The sequence below is a fragment of the Thunnus maccoyii genome, chromosome 21 (assembly GCF_910596095.1).
Source record: "Thunnus maccoyii chromosome 21, fThuMac1.1, whole genome shotgun sequence".
NCBI classification, from domain to species: domain Eukaryota; kingdom Metazoa; phylum Chordata; class Actinopteri; order Scombriformes; family Scombridae; genus Thunnus; species Thunnus maccoyii.
The window spans coordinates 20,194,497-20,215,486 of NC_056553.1; the positions used below are offsets into that span (position 1 = coordinate 20,194,497).

The 20,990-nt window shown below is 40.6% G+C and overlaps 1 protein-coding gene and 1 long non-coding RNA gene across 20 annotated transcripts in view; one reads left to right on the forward strand and one right to left on the reverse strand.

Annotated features, from left to right (window-relative positions):
- adarb2 (adenosine deaminase RNA specific B2 (inactive)) overlaps nucleotides 1-20,990 on the reverse strand; it is a 385,455-nt gene that overhangs the window by 73,317 nt on the left and 291,148 nt on the right. For 9 of the 19 annotated variants that reach the window (XM_042400119.1, XM_042400109.1, XM_042400114.1 and 6 more), the window contains one exon: nucleotides 534-620. In XM_042400119.1, coding sequence (XP_042256053.1) covers nucleotides 534-609 — 76 coding nt within the window. In that variant the 5' untranslated portion in view covers nucleotides 610-620. The other 10 variants (XM_042400108.1, XM_042400106.1, XM_042400124.1 and 7 more) reach the window with 8 other exon arrangements.
- On the forward strand, nucleotides 606-20,981 carry LOC121888527. The gene is made up of 4 exons (XR_006093259.1): nucleotides 606-744; nucleotides 6,499-8,647; nucleotides 10,076-10,315; nucleotides 18,938-20,981. It is a non-coding gene; the product is annotated as an uncharacterized LOC121888527 (long non-coding RNA).

Genomic DNA, 20,990 nt, shown 5'->3' on the forward strand with positions numbered 1-20,990 from the left:
AGTAGCAGACACTGCAAGAAAGGATGAGAGAAATGGCTGTAGCCCGCTTTATTTCACACTTCTATCCTCCGTGAGAGCTGAGTCTGAACAGCTGTGATACGCTCTTCAAACCTAGTTACGGGGAAGTGGTGGCGTATTGCATTTCTGATGGGAAATGAACAAAAATAGGGTGCTCAGATCCTGCCACAAGAATGTTAATGGTGAGACGGCAGGCTGGGATCAAGTGCTGACATTCACTGTTGGGCTGAAGCAGATTGTAGTCCTAAATGATAGTGTATGCAGGCACACACTCACCTATCTAATGACTTACTTATCATGAACATTCAATTTTAATATTTAATAACTCACTTTTATAAGATAATACAGATTTTTAACGATTATCACACAAGCTGACACCCGTGCGTAATCAAATAGCCCATTTCTCAAATAATTAATTATAAGGGTGACAGAGAGATCATTTCCATATTAGGTTGGCCACTGAGGGAGTTAGTGCAGCATGCTGAAAGAGAGAAAGAAAAGAGGCAGCGGCTTACTTAAACTGTCCTCGTCCTCTGTGCTGCTGGTCCCAGGGCTTATGTACTTGAAGGGAGCGATCAATGCTGACAGCATACTGACTTTCTCTGGAGGAGAGACAAGAGACACGCAGAGTCAACAAGAGGGCAGCGGTAGAGATGTTTTGATAGTTTTATCGATTAAAACCCTGGATCAGCATCGGCCCAACACGGGGACAGAGACAAAGCATAAGTGAGTAGGAGTATGCACACAAGGCTGTTTCTCTGTCGCCCATGCATGGACCACAATACATACATGCCCACACCAGGAAGCAAACTTTTACACACACATTCACACACATCTTTGATGATAAACTTTCTCTCTTATCAGAGCTAACTTGCAGACAGTGGCTCTCTCCTGTTTTCTCCCCGGGGCCTGCTGCTGTCCAGGTGTGCGTGTTGTTTACAGTATGAAGCCCTATTAGGGCTATCGCTTGGTCTGGTGCTCCTCATGTAGCGCTGAGCAGAATTGACAGACCAGTCTGGCTCCTTAATTACACCTCCTCTCTGTTCCTAACATCAGCTAATGATTACTAAAAACGAAAGGTAAGGGAGAGGCAACATGAGGGAGGAAATGGAGGTGGACAGACGTAGAGGGGGGGTTAATAAAGTAGGAAAAAGCAGGAGGAAGAAATTGAGGTAGGGTGACTTCATGTGAGAGGGTTAGAGGGTGAGCCTGAGGTCAAGACAGCCTCACAGCTCCCTGCCTCTCTCCGCCAGGGTCCTGGAGCAGCACTCAGGCCTGCAGCAGTGACGATTTCATAGAGCTAAATGCTGCATAAACAGGGTGCCACATTACAGTGCAATAAACATGTTTTGATAAGAGCGCAAGGTTGTGAATGAGCTCAGCCCCCAGTGCTCTCTCTCTCCTCACAGCTGAACAGCACTAGAGGGGCTCAATGAGTCACTCTGACACACATGGATACACTCTAAACACTGAGGCTGGAGCTGTGCTGGTCCTCGTGGGCCAACATCACAATATGAGCATTTGCATTCTGACCTAATTACGGACTGAAGCCCAACACAAGCAGCAATTTGGCCCTAAATGACTCCCTCAGCCAACAGGGTCATTATCCAGACCATTTTCAAATCAGTCTATATTGTTTTTAAGGCCCCTGAAGCCCTATTTACAGTAAAAAAACAAGGCTGTGTGGTGTGTTTACAAAAGTGTCAAAATTAGGGGTGTTTAAGGGTCTGTTGGCTGGTACAGCATATCTTAGCTCATTCTTCCATTTGTACACATAATGTATCCAGATCCTTTGTAGCGTGAAAGACAAATGTTCACATCAAGCATGAAATTACAGAGCACAGCGAGGCCAGCAATTAACACACAGGAGCCTAAGCTTTCACACTGGGGCCCTGAAAAGCCTGTAATGTATATTTGATAATCCTGTTTTGCCGAGGGGCTACACCACCCACTCAACAGCTTCTGCCAAGTCAAAGGGCCCACTGGGCAATGAGATACCAGGATCAGCGTAAACAGATGCATACAGTGTGTACAATATGTCATGAGCTTTAAAACCAGAAGCTGCTATAGAATAAGCAAATTTATTCTCCTTAGAGAATAGCCTGCTGTTAACACTCATATTTACAGGTTTAGAAGAGAGCAGTTTGATATTAATTGATTTCCTTTAATGTTTTCTCATGTGAATATAGATATGAGGAAACTATAAGAATCCTGCTCATCCAGGTAATCCCTTACAACAAAACAAGGAGTTATGGTTTTTATATCTGGTTGCCAATTATGACCAGAGACGGTTTATCATTTTGACTACAATGTACCCTGCAGTGTTTTGTTAATTTGTTGTAAGTATAGTTGGCCATAATGCTACCATCTGGCCTTTGAACCTACCAGTAAGCTAACGTAACTCCATTTCTAGTCAGTGCTGATGCACAGTAATGTATTCTCTCGAAAGACCACCAGGAGGCAACAAGACAAGTAGCTAGCATCTCTAGTCCGTACGAAGACACAGCTTGGCTTTCAGCTAAAAGCCAATGACACGATATCATGCTAACGGAGTCACAATGACAATGTACAGAGTACAGCTGAGGGTGTGTGTCATTCGTTTTGCAGGTATTTGATCATAAACCAAAGTATTGGACAAATGCTTGTGGTACTAGATCACCAAAGTTATTACAATTCATCTTGTAGGGGGCATGAATGTCTGTATCAAATTCCATGGCAATCCATCCAATAGTTGTTGAACATTTCACTTAAAAAACACAAATGTCAACCTCATGGTGGTGCTAACGGAAAAGTCAGAGGATCATCAAAGTCAGCAAGATTCATCCTCTGGGTGGGAACCATGAATGTTTGAATAAAATTCCATTGGAAGCCATCTATTACTTAGACCTATTGAGATATTTCAGCCTGGACCAAAATGGTGGACAGACAGACGGATGGACAGTCATTACCATCCCTAAAAAGTAAATGATGAACAGGAAACATATTCTATGCACTATCCTCAATGCTTCCTGATGTGTTGCACACAACACCGGGCTGCATAAAAGCCTGAATAGACCCTTTTATTCTGCAGTCAAAGGATTTTTAGTTAGTTCACAGTCAGAATAGAGCTTTTATGTATAGAGCTCTTCAGGTCTGTTTAATTTCAAAGCAACCCTGAAAAACAATTCTTCTCCCTTTCAATGGAACACAGTTCATTTCAAATGTCTCAGGAAGTAGCTTTTGAGCAGAAAATATCATCATATTTTCAGTAACTCTGACGCTGAATCAACTGCGCAGTGGTAAGCAGAGCAGTTTATAGGTCATCCTCGAAATGCCACCTCTGATCGTTTTTTGATAGGTTTATGAAGTGCAGGCCCAAGCACACATTGGTCTGATTTATGAATGAGCTGTGTATTTATGAATGAGCTGTGTATAACATCAGAGGCAGTTTCTGTTAGTGGTTTACAGTATGTGGTGTGATTGATATTCCCTAAGAGGTACAGCATATTTTCAACCTTGTAAATTAATATACACTGCAGAGAGCTCACACATTTGGATGCTGTATACAATACTAGTGGTTTGTTGTATTACAAAAAAAGTCCAAGACAAATTTGCCCATCTGCAGGCCTAAATGACAGCAATAACATTTGGTAATTTTCGGTGTCACACTGTAAATCTCGTACAGCAATGATATGCTGGCCTAGTAGCAAAATGTACTTAAAGTATACAAATAAAAAGTACTCATTATGCTAAAAATTGCCGCTGTGACTTTATTGTTTTAACTACTTTATGTACAGTTAGATAGTTTAGTCTAGTGGTTTCCATCATAGGGGTTGGGCCCCTCCATAGGGACACAAGAGACGATTAACGGGGCAGGAAAGATGAAAAATATCTATTACTATTTACAACTCATCTGAAATGTGACACAGGGACAAGTACACACTGCTACTTTGGAAGGGGTCACAGGGCCAAAAGATTTGGAGCCACTGATTTAATTTTAACACTGTAGTGTATTTTATAAGCGTATCATGTGTTTTTTGGGTAAAATCTTAAACTGAAAAGCAACTAGTAACTGTAGCTGTTAAATAAATGTAGTGGAGTAGAAGCACAAAGTAACGAAAACTAGAAGTTCAAGTGCATCAAAATTGTACTGTACCCCTTTGGTAAATGTACTTAATTTTACTCTTGCTTTTTTAGAAACACAGTAAGCTGTTAACAGAGCAACTGTAATGCTGTTGAGGAAGTCCATATGGCCGCCAGGCTGTTACACCACCTGAAAACTCTTCAACATAGAAAGCATGTGGCGTGTTATCAGTAAATGCACATTTCTCAGAACTAAATATCTCCTTTGTGTGTGTTACAAGTGGTGATGAGGAAGAGGTTAAGCAGTAATATCCTCCCAGTGACCTTACATGACATCAGAATTTAATTCGGGCAAATAAGGTGAATCTACAGTGAGGATGAAACAGTTTTTAAAGCCTCACTTCAAAGCAGAGAGGATAAATCCTGCCTGGTGCAAAGTTCATTTAATGTGCCTTGCTGATGTGGACGTTGTTACCTCACATGCCCTTCACGGTATCTGTCGTCCGTCCCCTCTCATTCACCGGCGGGCCCAATGAATGAGACAATGCATGCCAATATATAGTCTCAGCTCACTACGTCCATCCCCCGATGCACCATGACACAGACAGAGGAGACAACGCTCATTTGTTTCCACCACACAAATGCAGGGAGGCAGACAAGAGCCAGGTTAGATAGGGAGAGCCTTGGCAGATGGCCATATACTCCTGATAGTGACAACACTGGTGATGGTGTCCATTCACAATGAGCTGGAGAGGAGACTCTCTCTCTTTCTCTCCTTGCACTTCCTGTATCAGTTCTGAGGAGAGGGTAATGAGCCCAATCAGATTTCCCCATGGCTCAGCATAACGAATGGGTCAGATGAGCGACAGGAGACACTATTGAAACAGGCGCTGGGGGAAATCATTGACTCTCTCTCTCTCTCTCTGTCTCTCTATTTACCACGCGCCTTTCTCTCTCCCTTCTGTCTCCCTCTTCTTCTCAATGTCTTCCTGCAAGCCTCAGATTGAAAGCCAGTGAGCCACTAAATGAGAGGCTGCATTGTTTCTCCCCAGCACTTAAGACCTGATTTCTATCACATCTCTAATCTGATCTCTGAGTGAAAAGCTACATAAAAAAGACATGGTGTTAAGTGTCTCCTCCACCTTTTGTGTGCATATTTGTCATAAGATAGAAACATAGAAAACCCATGCGTGCTGTAACATTGTCTCACCATGATTTATGACTATTTAGGATATAAGCTGAAGTATAAGGTAACAAATATGTCTGTTTCTCTGTTTCTGTGTTTTCCTGTATGGTAAGTTTGAGAACGCTCTGATTTTTTGAAGTGCCATCACAGTGAGAAGTGAAGGTTGGCCTCCGAAGTCTTAAACCCCTACTTGTAGTTGTTTAGTGATCAAACCACTCAATACTAAGGACTTTGAAAGAGCCAGCCAGATGCATTAATCAACAAGACTTTAGTGGGAGGGCATCAGGCCACTTACTGGTACAGGACTGTAACTGCATCGTAAAGGTAGAAAGACTAAAACTTGATTTATAGTTGTCCAAATGTCTTCAAAGCCGTGCTGTAGGTTACACTGTGGCTCTTAAATAATGTAACTACACCTCACGGCTACACTGGCAATGGAGATCCCACAGGGAGACCGCAAGAACTGTGATTGGCTGCTTTTGTTTTCTCCTACAAGTTTCCGATGGCAGCGGAGATTGTTGATAGTGAGGACAAAGTCAAGAAAGTTGAAGAAAGGCTCAGTAACACACATGTAGCAAAGCCATCTCCAGTGCAAACCTTCTGCTCACTGCTATCATTGCTCTGTATGAATGAATGAACGTATACACCGCAATTGAACAGCAGATGATGATGTTTACCATGATCACCATGATACTTTAGTGTGTGAACATGCTAACATTTGCAAATTAGCACTTTGAGTTTTAGCTTTTAATTAGCACAATTAGTACAAAGGACAGTTTAGGCTGATGGGAATGTTGCTAGTTTAGCAGGTGTTGGGTTATAAATCAAAATGAATTAAAATTTTGACCGGATGGTGCTGGATGAAAAGTCAGGGTATCATGCCACTGGCATTGCTAAAGAAGAACTAGCTTTTAAATTTCATCTCCTACATCACTGTAAGTTCATGTCCTAGTCCTCAGGCCAAAGTAAGCTCTAACAACAAAACCATACCACAAATAAAACATCCTTTCAACACAATACTAACACTACTATGGGACCCACCTCAGAAGATTTTCTGAATATTTAAACGTGGCTATAATGTGATAAAGTGTATGCAGAGTTGTCAGCTTCTCTGATGTTGGGCTTGATACATATTGACTGCTCTGTAAAAACAAACTGTCAGCCTGGGATACCTGTTCACATCGACCACACAGTAATAATTACTAACAGGATATGTTTTTTTTTTCTTTCAGGCTCTGGTATTTCCCACCTGTCATCACAAACATGAGTGTTTCTGTGCTGGAAGGATGTGCCTTAATCACTTTTAGTGTCTATTGGAGAGTAGTGTTCCAGACGAACCAAGCTCAAACAAGTTACATACCTCTAAACTTCATAAATGACAACATTTTGTGTACAAAAAAGATATGAAAAATAAGGCTAGAGGAAAACAAATAAGTAGAATTAGCCTTTAATGAACTTTTACAGTGCTTTGGTTGGACAGAGGGTGTGAAAAAGAGGAAGGGGAATGCACAGACTGATGGATATTTAGCACCTGATTAGCAGTAGTGAGGACAAAGTAGCCAGGCCATCTGCTTTACATTTTCTCCTTTGGCCATGAATGCCAAGGACAGAGAGTCTTCACGGTAGATACCCAGCCTGCCAGTTGTTTATACACAGCAGCAGAACTACCACCAAAATACTATGTGATTATCATCAGCGACTGGAGTCAGTCAGTTTCAGTGTGATTGAAGTAGTGAAAGTCTTCCCAATATTAATTTGGTTGGAAAGCGCTGTGTGGTTTTTGTAATGCCTTTTTGAGCAGATGTTATGTTGTTTACACAGTAGATTTGTTGTGATATACAGTGCACACTATATTATGCACTATATTGGACTGTAAATACACACCATTCCCAACATACAGTATGTATGCTGTGACATGTGGTTTTCATGTTGATTGCCTTTAGCCACATTTTTCACTCTCGGTTTATTTACCGTAATTTCTTGTTCTCATCGAGGGACTGAGACTGGCAGGTATTACTTTTCATTTAATCATGTTAAAAGCTGTATGTGTGACACTCTTTGGGACTGAGAAAGATTAAACTTCAATGATTTTTTTTCCAATCGCACACTTTTCTGATTTGATTTGTTTGGAAATAATATCTTATTCAACTTTCTAAAGTAATAATTACCACAGACAATAAGATGCAAAAATTATCATGAAGGAAGGAACAAACCTCAAATAAATAAATAAATGGAAAGAAAAAAATACCAGCTAATGCCCCTCTCTTTACACTAAACTCTGACACACAATAATGTATAATATTCACCTGAATTCACCTGAACCTTGGCAACTTTAAAGCAATAGTTCAAAATTTTGGGAAATACATTTATTAACTTTCTTGCTAATAGTTAGATGAGAGGTTAGCTTAGCTTGGCAAAAAGAAAGGTATAACAGCTAGCATGGCTCTGTCCGAAGTTAGCTGTTAAATAAACAAGATATAACATGTCAATATGTAAGCGTTAGCGCTGCTTGTAGGTGGGTTTTGTTAACTTTGAACTGAGTCAAGTTAACTGTTTTGCCCCCTGTTGACAGTCTTTGTTTTAAGCTAAACTAAAGGGCTGTTGGCTGTAGGCTTATATTTAATGGAGAGAGAGATAAGAGTGATATCCATCTTCTCGTTTTTTAAATACTCTTTATTACAGCAACAGTAGAAACATGCCAGGAAAACAAGGGGAGAGAGAGAAGGGGAACGACATACAACAAAGTTCAGCAATCAAACCACGGACGTTGTGATTAAGTCAAGTGGGAAATGATCAAATCAAGGTGGAAAGAGTGGAGTTTGTATCAAAAAATAACGCTAGCCTACACAAATGGATAAAGGTCCCAAAAAGCGAAAAAGGTGAGAGAGAAAAAGAAAAAACAATCTTGTGGCTGATGCTACGAAATGTTTTAAGTTAACAGATTTATTCAAAATATACACTGCCACGCAAAATCCTGCTAGCATTAGCATGCATAGCTGCAGTGATAACATTAACAGTCCACCACCAAATGAAGAGGAGGAAAAAGTCTGGACAGATGAGCAGGCTGCTTCCAGTGGAGAGCAGGGGCAAGAGGAGGAAACCGCTGCCAAGGACGAGTGAAACTTGTTAGCTAACGTTAGCTCATGTAGTGACAGTGTTCACGACGGAGCTCTGGACCTGACCCTCTCCATTACGCACATGGCATGCGAGCACAACTTCTTTACTTTAAAATTCATCAAGAATAGACTATGGAGCACTACATGTTGAAGTACATGCTTATAGCTACAGAAAAATACATTCTTATGGCTTTGGACACTGATGGAATAATCAACAGGATGGCATAGAGGAGCGCACTGATGAGATGTCTTCTCACTGCATAAGGTTAGATGTGATGTTTTATTCGCTGCTTAAGGCCGCTATGCTGTTGTTTTTTTTTTAAATTATGTCAGTTGATTAGTCACTTTGGGTCTGCTCCAATAGGGTGCAGGCATGCTGCTTGTCACAGCCTGACAATAGCAGTGAATGAACATTTAAATGAAATGAAATCCTGTCTGTTAATCCTGATATTTGAATTGTATTAGATCAGCTGCAAACACAATGTTGGATAATTGACTATGAATAGCTCTCACATTTCCAGATCATCATAGGAAAGTTTTTGTCCAGTGTGAAAATAACGTTTTGGCTATTTTGTTTAATGATGACAGCACTGCATTTTGTCATAGAGTACATTCATGACATATGATTGTGTCATATTTGTTTTATTTGTGAAGTTATGGATTGTAGGATAAGTGCACCGAGAGCTGGGTTGCCCATATCAATTATCAAATGAATAAAAGTTACTCTTGGGGTGCCGACTTTTCCTCTAGGCTATTTCTTAGCTATTTATTTATGTATTACATTATTTTATGAAACCCTGTAAGTACACTTGTTGTTAGGGTATCAACTTGTTATTTATTGCTTAGCCTATATGTTATAAATAGCCTGATATTACTTTATGCAACTCTTAAGTGCATGTGTTTGGGAAAAATGGGGCCAGTCCAGACGAAAATTGCCAGGGCTGAATTTGGTTCCTGGTTACAGCACCAGCTTTGTGAGGCTTGTGCTTTAGAGAAATAATTACAAAATATAAATAACGTTGGAACCAGGTTTTGGTGCCAGTTAAGCCAAAACATTTTTTTTGTAAATTGGTTAATCTCACACTTATTGTGTTGCCAAGGAGAGACAAAACTTGGCAAAAGCAGCACTATCTTTAAATGATCTGATAGAATAAAAGTGAAATTCTACCTGAGTGCACTGTACTTCACCATGTATACATGTATATACTGTGTTGAAACACATCAATATTGTACAGTATATGTGCAGTTTCTTGATTGAAAAACTTTAATTCATTTGATTTCTCTGTGTGCTGAACTGTTCTGTTTGCTACAATAGGTTAAATATGTAAATCTTTTTCATCTTTTTGTTTCTACTCACATGTTCTTTCAGTTTGCCGTGTATTGCTTGCTGTATTCTATTACTATTTATTGCTACAAATATTACAGCAGTTCCCTGCTGCCCTACGCTATATAATACAATGAAAGATCAGATTTAGCAGAGCCGTTTTGAATTCATAGGCAGTGCCGGCAGCGGAGGCTACTTTCCTCAGAGTGAAACTGAGGTGGCCACAGAATACAACAACGTATTCCAGGATGGGATATCAGGAGGAGAACTCCAATGGACAGTGAATTGCTTAATCATATTGTGGCACAGGGGAAAGTCTGATGCCACTCTCTCTCTCACTTTTTTTTCTTTGCTTTTCCATTTTGACAGATGGACACAGAGTACACTCTTATGCACCTGAGAGGCGACTTGCCACGGTTGAGTGTCATTGAGGAACCTGCTCAGAGTGTGTGACGGCAGTGGATTGTCAGAGACCCACCAGACGGTGCGATGGTACAGCAGGGCTTATGATCACACCAAGGCTCTGACTTGTCGACCATACCGCCGCCTAACACCGTTCACATCTCCTCAAGCACTCACCTCTAAGAGCCGCACTTGCTTTCAATGCAGGTATAAGATTTGAAAAAACCGTCATGATAAAAGCTTTTTAATGTCCTTTCTCATGCCCGTACTGTACAAAAGTATGATTTTTGAAGTAGCAAAAATGTAATTTTTTCACTGCTTGCTTTATTTTTTTTGTATCTCCCACCTTAAACAGAAAATATGTTGACTTTGGACAATGTTGTGTCCGACTGCAAAAGCTTTTAGTGCTAAAATAGCACCATCTGAACAATGGTACTTTAGAGTGCTGAAAAAGCCTTTATGAAAAGAGTGAAGGCGAAGAAACACGCAAGCAACATGTCATCCTAAAAATGAACTTAGCCCCAGTTGAAATGTCAGTGTGGCCCGGAGGTAGAATAGGAATAGAAATAAGCAAAATGAATCCCATATGCTGGTGCCAATCTTCCCGGAATACGTTTTGGCAATTAAGAGCAAACAAGCATGACTTTTTTTTAAAGTTCTACACAGATCACGATCGCTACCTGATAAGTGGCGGATTTAATGCGCACTCGCTTCCCTCCTTAACAGAATATTAATGCAGGCTGTCATCCATGAGAATGACTCATTTACAAGCATGCAGAGGAAGCTGAGGACTCAAACCTGGATGAGGTTTGTCGCCTCGCTCGTTTGATAACAAGCACTCAAGTGTATTTACAAGGCAGAGCGAGCAAGATAAGTCTGCGGCGTAATGACACTAAGCAGGTCAGGAATGTCTGTGCCTCTCAGTGTGTTGTCTCCTACTGTTATCCTGCTTTCTGTCAGCCAACTGTACTTCCTCGTGCAGCCTGACGCCGCACAGCGATGTTGAGTTGCTCATTGCCGATCTTGGCAGTAAGTGCACAACCACGCTGACACGGCAGTCAGATGGTGATGTGACCCTGCATGTGGTCTCCAATTTCAGAGTGTGTGGGAGTCAATATGTAGGTGTGAGGTTAGGTACAAATTGGCCTGTTCCTGTCATAGCCCTACAGTCACCAGCTCAAGCCTGGACGGCGGTTAGCGCTGGAAAGCAACAAGGAGGAGAGGGAAGGTGTGAGGGAGAAAAATAGCTGAGAGGAGTGTGACTTAAGAAACACAATTTCTGTGTTTGGAGGACTGCAAGAAATTTGTATTTCCCCATTTTTCAGCGTTTCCACCTCACCTATTCACCTCACATCCTGTTTACCTATCTCTCCCTTTATCCAGTCATTATTTTACCTACATCCTGTCCTTTTCTGCTAAATGGCCTTCCTCTCCTCTCATCAAATAAACCTGCAAGCTTCTGTGTGATCTTCCCCAGCAGTGTTTTATGCCTCACATTATGACACATATAATCAGGCTGGCTGTTTGCACTACTTTGTTCAGCACAAATTGCTGCACCGATGGTCTTGGCAAAGCACAGATGGGACGTGGACAGTTTTTCATCGGCTGTTCCATACCACAGAGCCCAACACATCTGGTATGCAGCGAGAAGCATCTTTGCACTAATTTGTTTGTCACTATATATTGAAGGGACTATCTGTCATCCTGCCATGCTTTGGTTGCGGCATGATGTTTGAAGAACATGGCTAGTCATAAGTTTCAGGCAGCCCGGCTGGCTGGCCGCTTGGGAGTCACTCGTACAAGCCATCTGACTGCTGGAAATAAGGGCAGAAGGGAGGGAAGAAATGGGATGCAAAAGAGGGATGGAAAATACAAAGGAGTGCGGGGGGACTGTAAATTTCACTTTAAAGCAACTCCTTAACCCTCAATATCCAAGGAGAGGTGAAGAGCTAACCCACTTTCACTTTCGAGTCTCCACACAAGCACACATGAATTAAAAAATAAGAATATTTAAAAGGCTTCATTAGAAGTGTGAAGTGTGTGTATGACCACAGGCAGCCGAACTTGAGTGATAATTTCACAAGCCACAACATTTCACACTCTGACATGGATGATTGTGGGAATATCCGAGTCCCCACTTCAGATTTCTCTGCCTGTTTTTTCCAAGTCTTCCATACAATGAAAGAGTGGGAAAAAAAGAAAGAAAGAAGAACGTGATGAATGCAATCTGACAGCTCATAATATCCCCTTTCCCCCCCTATGCTCTACATTTAGTATGATTCTAAGTCAATTAAAAAACTGTTTGATGTTGATATATCCAGACTTGGAAATTAAGCCTCAGTCTGGTAGTTTGTTAGTTTGCGTCACTGGTCTTCATGTCCATATTTATGCCAGCAGTCTCCTACAAGCTGTATAGCTTTTCTGGGAGTATTTGAAAGGAGAATTGTTAACCGAGCTTTGGATAAACGCACTAAGATGCACACGTTTCATGATGTATTTTTATCCAAAATACAATAAAAACAGAATGGAAAGGGGGACTGGAAAAGTGGGGCTTTGAGTGAAATGTAAATGGCTCGGTGCTTGCACAGAAATGTATTTTTCAGGGGGGAAAAAAGACTTATCTGACGACAAGCACTTTCCTTGGCTACTTAAGAATGACATTAATGTTGCAGGGGAAGATGTTTCTGTGGTAATACTGACTGCAAAGGGACTTGGAAAATTCCAGAGCACTCAATAGCTTAGAAATATCAGTTTTACATTTACTTAAATTGAAAAGGTAAAAGCTTCTGCATCTTGCTTGGGGATTGTGTTAGCCCAATCTAGTTCTAAGTAACTTAAAAAATATTTTCAAATTTGCCCAAATTCATGTAGAGAAAGCTGAAAACTACATGAGTAGGTAGAGCAGGGAATGTGATTTCCTGTAATTCAATGGGCTGGTTTTGTGAAGTCTGAAATGGAGGGTTTTTATGAATCAGCACAACCAGGAGAGACAGTATCAATCAATCAGTCGATCAACCAATCACGTTTTTCATATGTAATCATATAAGGTACAATGACAGTGAAATGTAATCACAGACCCTTAAATGTATGCATTAAAAAGAGTTTAATTGAATAGGAATAGTAATAAATATATGTGTATGATTTTGGGGGGAGTGGTGGGCAGTCTTAGGCAGTGACCTCATTGAGGATCCTAGTGGCCTGAGGGTAGAAGCCTCTCAGTGCTGGCCTGGTGTATCCGGTACCGTCTTCCCGACCACAGCAGGGAGAACAGGCCCTTATCTGGGTCGTTGGGATCATTAATGATTCTCCTCGCCTTATTCTTGGAGCGCCTAGTGTAAATATCCTTCAGGCAGGGTAGAGCATCACCTGTTGTATGTTTAGCTGAACGGCTGAGGGAGGTGAACGGCTATGGTGTTAAACACTGAGTCAATGAACAGTGATCTCACTTAGTTCCCTTTCTTGTCCAGGTGAGATAGGGTGGTGTGGAGAGTGTGTGCTATGGTGTCTTCTGTTGATCGGTTGGGACGGTAGGCAAACTGTAGTGGGTCCAGTGTGCTGGATAGTGAGGAGCAGATGTAATCCTTGACCAGCCGTTCAAAATACTTCATCACTACAGAGGTGAGTGCCACTGGACGGCAGTCATTCAGGCAGGCTGGTGTTGTTTTGTTGGGCACAGGAATCATGGTGGACTTGTAATTTGTCGTAGTTCTTAGATCTTAGGCGTTGCCACATGATTCTGGGATTGCCTTCCTGGAACTGAAGTTCCACTTTCTTCCTATAGTCCCTTTTTACCTCCTTTACTGCTCTTCTTACATTGTAGGCTGCTGCTTCATAATTGTACATGTTTCCAGACTGCAGCCCTAAGTTGTAGGCTGCAGTGAGTGTCTTTATGGACTCCTGGATGGTTCTGTTAATCCATGGTTTCTGGTTGTGGAATGATTTAACTGTACATTTGGGTACAGTTGCTTCTGTTGTTTCAAAAATTAAATCCACCACAGACTCAGTGAATCCATTGATGTCATCAGTGATGTCGACAGTCATGTCCAGGAACCTGCTCCACACTATGTCATGTAGTGCACAGTGATGTTGATAGGTACCATTTCCCTATGCTGATGAGTGACTTGTAGTCATATGTATCATTGTCCAATATTATTTACAAAAAGTACAACAATTATTGTAAAAAATAAATGTAAAGAGCATGAATTTGCATAAATTCTGCAGAGCTAACAGAGAGGTGACTGGATAGGTCTGCACCCTCTACAATGTAAGTATGTTCTCTGACCAGAGAGGAAACTTACATTCATTCATAGCATTTTAAAATCAAAATTCAAACATTAAGGAAAAAATAAAAGTACTAATTCTCTCATGCAGCTGCATAGACCAACACCTTGGTCACTTTTCAGACTCACTGAGCAATTGTTCATTTAGAGACCCCACAGAGAAACCTGTGTCCTCCTCATACTTACTTGCACCACATGACTTGCGTGTTGCATTCAAGATCACATCACTGTGCAGCTGGTTTAATGCACTGCTGGTTTAAAAAAAAAATCAGAACCTTTACATGGAACGAATGTACAGTCGAGCAGAAATGAACGAAAGAGAGAGAAAGAGAGGATATATTTAGTTCTCAAACTGTCACCAATTTCTGAGAGGTGTGCTGAATAATGGAGCGGGAGAATGTGGGCATGCAGACACAGTAAAAGGTTTTTGCTGTATTTTTTTGATTTCGTGCCACTGAAATCTAAGTGTATGTTGTGTCATCATGAAACAGTAGCTTCAGTGCTCCCTGTCCCCATGGGCTGAGCCCAGTATCTTCACTATCACCTTGTTTGTAAAGCTTTAATTCTCTCTGACAGATTAGTGATGATATCCCATTAACATGAAAAAAGGTCATTGTTCCACCTCAGTGGAAGGTCTTGGGTTCACTATCTGTGTGACAAGCTGAGGTACCAAATAAGTATAAGAATTCAAGACACTTGAAAGCTACCTGTTAAGTCACTAAGTTGTGCCAAATAACTGCATCAAATTATATTACAGCAGCTGATATCAGGATCAAAATATTTGTCACGCAGTTAAGCCTAGAGCTCAAGGTGATGTCATCAAATTGCTTGCTTTGTCCAACCAACAGCCAAAACAAAGATATTCAGTTTACTATCATATAAGAACAACGATATAACAAAGAAAAGTAGACATATTTAACAAACTGGAGCAAGCAAATGATTGGTGTTTTATGTTTGAAAAAATGACTTAAATGGGGATGTACTGGTTGCCTAGGAGTTCAAGACCATTTAACTAAAAACTCCCCGGTTCTCCCCAGTTCTTTTCCCCTTGTTTCCTGTCATCACAACACTGTCTCTATCACATAAATGTATCAAATAAAAGCAAAGATTTAAAAAGCATCAACAGCCACACTAGCAGCTCTATAAGGACTATACTGTAGGTACAGCAGTGCCTTTAGCTAATTAGTAATGTCAGAATTCCGACATACTTAAAATTACATTTTGACCAGCAATGCTAAATGTTGCAATTCATCTAGAGGGAACATGAGTGAGTGTAGCACTTTTCATCCTCTGGGGAACATAGATGGGTGACCGGTACAGGTCTGAATGTTTGACTCCTACAGTGAGGGGATCTGGTGGCTCTGTTATGCTGTGGGGGGCATTTTGCTGGCCACTTGTCCCCTTAGAGGGAAGGGTCACTGCAAATCAATACAAAGTTATTCTGAGTCATCACCTTAATCCTGTGATTAAACATTTCTATCCTGATGGGAGTGGTCTCTTCCAGGATGAAAATGCCCGAAATCACAGGGCACGAGGGGTATGAATTGATGTGAATCATATGTTATGGCCTTCACAATCAACAGATCTCAACCCAGCTTAACACCTATGGGAGATTTTGGACCGACATGTTAGACAGCGCTCTCCGACACCATCATCAAAACACCAAATGAGCAAATATCTTTTGGAAGAAAGGTGTACAGACTTGTAGAATCAATGCCAAGGTGCACTGAAGCATGTGGTGGCCGAACACCTTACTAAGACACTTTATGTTGTTTGTCCTTTAATTTGTCACTCGTCTGTATATGTTTATACAAAATTTTATGGCAATGAATCCAGTAGTTGTGGAGATATGTTAGTGTAGACCAAAGTGTTGGACCAATAGACCAACAAACTGTCTGACAGACCAAATGCCCTTCATAGAGCCATGCTGCTAGCGTGGTTAAAAACCATGTAAATCAGTATCATGAACAGATGGAGTGAAGGGTAAACACAACAAAATTCAGCTGCATAAAGAGTTTATCATCCTTTCAGGCTGACATACAGATTGAGGACTGAAATTCACAGTGTTATAGTAGATAGCATCAAACTGAAGTAAGCTATAGACAGAAGATTCCTCAGCAGCAATCACACCTTTCACACATTTCAACTAAAGATGAAAAAGAGCTAATGAAGCCAAACATAGAGAGGCAAACGTCACATGAAAGTTAAACTGACTATTATTCTGAGGGGGCATCATAGAGGAGGCAAGTCTTATCCAAACTACTCGAAATCGCTTTCATTCACACAAGCCTCCCACCCCCCTAACACCTTCTGTGAGCCTCGAATCCAGAAGCCAGCACTACCTTCCCACCTCAGCAGTGGCTGAATGAATGATGAGTAATCGTGTAGGAGAGTGAGGTCATTATCGAGATGTGGAAGTTTGAATCAGCACACCGGAGGCTTCATTTGTGCCGCATTCACGACTCCTTTTGACTTTGAAGTGCACGGCACACCTGACTCGTAGTGGGGAGACTGGTATTTCTGCTCATTTCCGCTTTGTGTTTTTGAAGCTAAAGCAGGCTGATCTATTTTGAGACGGGCCTCTGCAATACTTCCCAAAATGCTGGATGGAAGCAATGTGGGAAGCTGCAGTATAATGTAATGTTTGTGTGTGTAGAGTTCTCTTTCCTGCAAACTTTCTTATTGCTGGCATGAGAAAGAAAGAGTAAAAAGGGGAGAAATGTGTTTTTTGTGTCTGTATGCACTGAGAGTGTGAGTGTGTGTGTGTGTGTGTGTGTTAGTGAGATGAAGAGAGTAACTTTCAATATTTCACTAAGCCAAAACAAGATTTTTCAAGATGATATTTTAATCATATGTTTGATGATAACCACTATTACCTTCCTACATTATATGTATGTATGTGTGTATGTATATATATATATATATATATATAGATATAGATATAGATATAGATATAGATATAGGCTTTATACACATACATGCATGCATGCATTCTGCATGGTGGCCATATTGAAGGTCCACAGCATTATGCTGTAATCTAAAAATCTAACCATAGTTGCGGGTCAGTTAATGCTGACAATCACAGCTTCACTAAAAGTTATAGTAGTTCAGCATCTACTAGCATTAACACTCTCTGCTTTCCAATACTAGCCTGCTATATTAAAAATATACTAATTAAAATTTTCATATAAACAATAGATCAAATTACTATGGAAAGGAGTTGCTCCTCTCAGCACTATGGATTGTTTTAGCTTCTTTCAGCTCATTATTTTGGTTTTAAAACCTGCAACCTTATTGTTTTGAGTCAGTCTCACCACTCACAGCAGGCAGCTGTTTTCAGTTAAAAAAAAAAGCTCTGATAAACCGACTCTATGCTACCTGACCAGCAAAGTTAGTCACTAGCAAGATGCTAAAGAGCTAGATATTTCCCTCAGGAGTCAATGGAGACAAAAACAGACCTGAAACAAGTGTTAAATATATTCACCAGGTGGTCAGAAACACGACTCCCATTGAACGTTGCTTTGTGTTTGCTTAATGTGTAAATAATTTTGCAATATAAACTTTGCAAGGTGATAATATGTAAATGTTGTGTTTACAAGTTGTTGTGGGGGGAAAAAACCCTAGTTTAATAATGACAAATTTAATAGATAATGTCTCCAGTAATGGTGCCTCAACATCCACTCGTTTTGTAGTGCTTGTTAACATTCATTGCTTTTCCAAAGTAGATTGCTATATAATGGAAGCTACAACTGGAGTGTTTTTGAGTATAAACTACACCATGAAGTGTGTTTTTTAATATACTGTAATTAGGGTTATGGATAGGTTAAGTTCAGATGAGTCCGAATTTGGAAACCAGTCAGTCTTTTGACTTTTGCTTCATATGTTCTTCAATTGACCTCCACCCACACTTATATCAGCATCATCTATCAACACCAGGCAAGGTTGCTAGGAAACATGTGATGCAACTCTAAAGCCTCTAAAAATATCACAATATTATTATTTTCACCAGAGGTGTTTTTGTGTGTGAGAAAACGTCAAACTCACTCGGAAGAAGCTGTGTCTTCCCTGATATGTCTAGTCTGAATCATTCTATGGTTTTATTTTCTTTCATCTCAAGTGGATGGCTGCTATTTCTAGGGTGATACCACACACTTAGTCATTTCAAGGTTGTGCTTGTTTGTGAGCTACAAGAAAGGGAGTGTTGTGATAACCCTCCCTTGAGTAACCAGGTTAAAACAGATTTTAAAAAGGTAAAACTTCCCAAAATAAAAATAGAGCAAAATCTCACAGGGAATGTGTAAGTCTATTCCACAGAGTAAATAATGGGATCAGAGATGTTATCCACTGTCTGTGTAGGCAAAGCATTTTGCTTCTGGTGCATGACCCAAAACAGACAAGTCCATGAAATGGAACACCAGCTTAGTATTGCTCTAGTAGACTCTGATGGGTGGAAACAAATGGAGTTTGGCACTGCTACCCAACATAGCTGTGTATGATACAGTGTGTCCTAAATGCTCTCTGACAGTAATACAAGCCTTTGTCTGTTTAGATCCATACGGTGTTTAGGATCGGAGGGAGGAGAGCGCTCCATCATAGCCTGTACTGTAAGTGCTTTGAGGCATTTTGCTTTGTTTAATGCACATGATCCTGCTTTTCAAATTTTATCTTTGGTTCTTAGCATTTGTGTTTTGTTAGCATGTCTGGCTAACTAGATTACAATCTACGGTAATAACTGAGATTTACTTCCAAGGCCTTAAGGGGCACATCATTAACTGACTACATCACTTTGTGGAGTTACGGGTTATGTAAAAACATTTTCCGGGGAGATTCAGCTTTAGCCATGCCATTTGGCCTTTTAGCGTTATACTGTATAATGTACAAGATACTTGTTTTAAAACGAGTCATCTGGAAAAGTCAGCCAGTTACTGCGTTTTCAACCAACTCATGGAGCTAACGTTAGCTTAATTAGCAAGCTACAACTTGCAACCAGCAACAGTCATTTCAACTAGCAAGAAATGTCTGCTAGAAATGTCTACCTCTGTCTAAAACTAAGGACCCAGTGTTTCAGAAATTACTAAGAATTTTGGTGTCATATGGCATATCATTGTGAACTGCATATGAGCCATGCAAGGACAATCAGAAATTTGACAGGCCTCGCAACAGTAACTATGGGTAATGTGGCTTTGTGAACGGTCAATTCCCTGAATTTATTTGACATACACTGTGGCCAGCATTGTAGTCTTTTGACATTTGTTTTTCTGTAGGTTGTGTTCATTTCTGTCCTGTTCAGCCATAATGGCTATCACTGTTCATGCTAGAACCTCAGTTTTGTTTATTCCCCCCCAAAATGCTGTTGAAACTTGTAGAAAAATTTAATTTATCATCTCAGAGAGTGTTTGTACCAGTAACGACCCATGTAGTAGACACATAGCAGGAGTTTTAATTAGCTCTATGAACCTGCTGTAATATGAATCACTGTTGTGTTAAATACGTTTTAGAAATGAAGAAGGTTATGGATAAATACAATTTTATTAATGAGAAAAGTCAACATCAACTGACCAGTGTCCATGTGGTCACTGCCTTTGCCCCGTGTTATTGCCTCTTCCTGTCTATCTGTGCCTTTGCCTCCCTCTGTCTGCCTCCACCCCGGGTGCCTGTGTCTGTAAGCCTCTCTACCTGGCTGCCTGTCGCCCTGCCTGTCAGACCGACTATCTACCTATCAATCTGTGAGTATGTCCGCCTGCGTGTGGCGATAAGGAGCCGTGGGTGTCTGTAGCCCTGACACCAGCTGATTTATGCCGGCCTCTTTCCCTTTAGGGGGCCGATTTGTGAGAAAATCCCCAACGACTCATGCTGACTTTGTGTGCGCGAGTGTGTATCTGTTTGTCAGGCTGTTTGCATGTGCGTGTGTGTGCTGTGCCAGGATCGTCTGTCAAAACAAAGATGACAGGGAGCTGTAACTCTTTTATTGCCATATTTCAGCTTCTGTACATCACTCAAACCTGATTTAATATTTGAATTCCCTTTTTTTAAACAACATGAAAAGTATTCATTTACAGAAGCATGTCTGAGTCTCTCCCACAAACCAGATGGGTGAAATCAATATGCAATAAAAGATAAATGAGTAAAACACAACGTATTGCTAACTCAACTTAAAAGTTGATGACTTCCACTACTAAAAGAAGGCTGCTATTTGATTTAAGTTAAAAATGTATGTGTTTTTTTGTATTAAATCAATTTAAATGATTCTGGCCAAGCTGTGCTCATTTGCTACAAATCAAGAAAGCTTTCATTGTTAATCCCCAACATTCTACACACAAATAAACCTGAACATACATGTCAACGTTCCCATTTCGCTTGTGAGCTGGAGGTCAAAGCCAAGCTAATGTCATATCCTTAGAAAGTAACTCAACACTAAATCCACTTTTTTGAGTTAGTAAAATATGTGTATTGTCACTTTATTACATGGTCAATTGATCCTGGTCCTGGTTAATTTTCTTTTTGTAGAGAAAATCCAGTAATTCTGTCTTCTAGAGCAACCAAGAATCTATGATGTTCCCTGGTTCAATTCACCCTCAAACTACAAAGCAATGTCACACTTA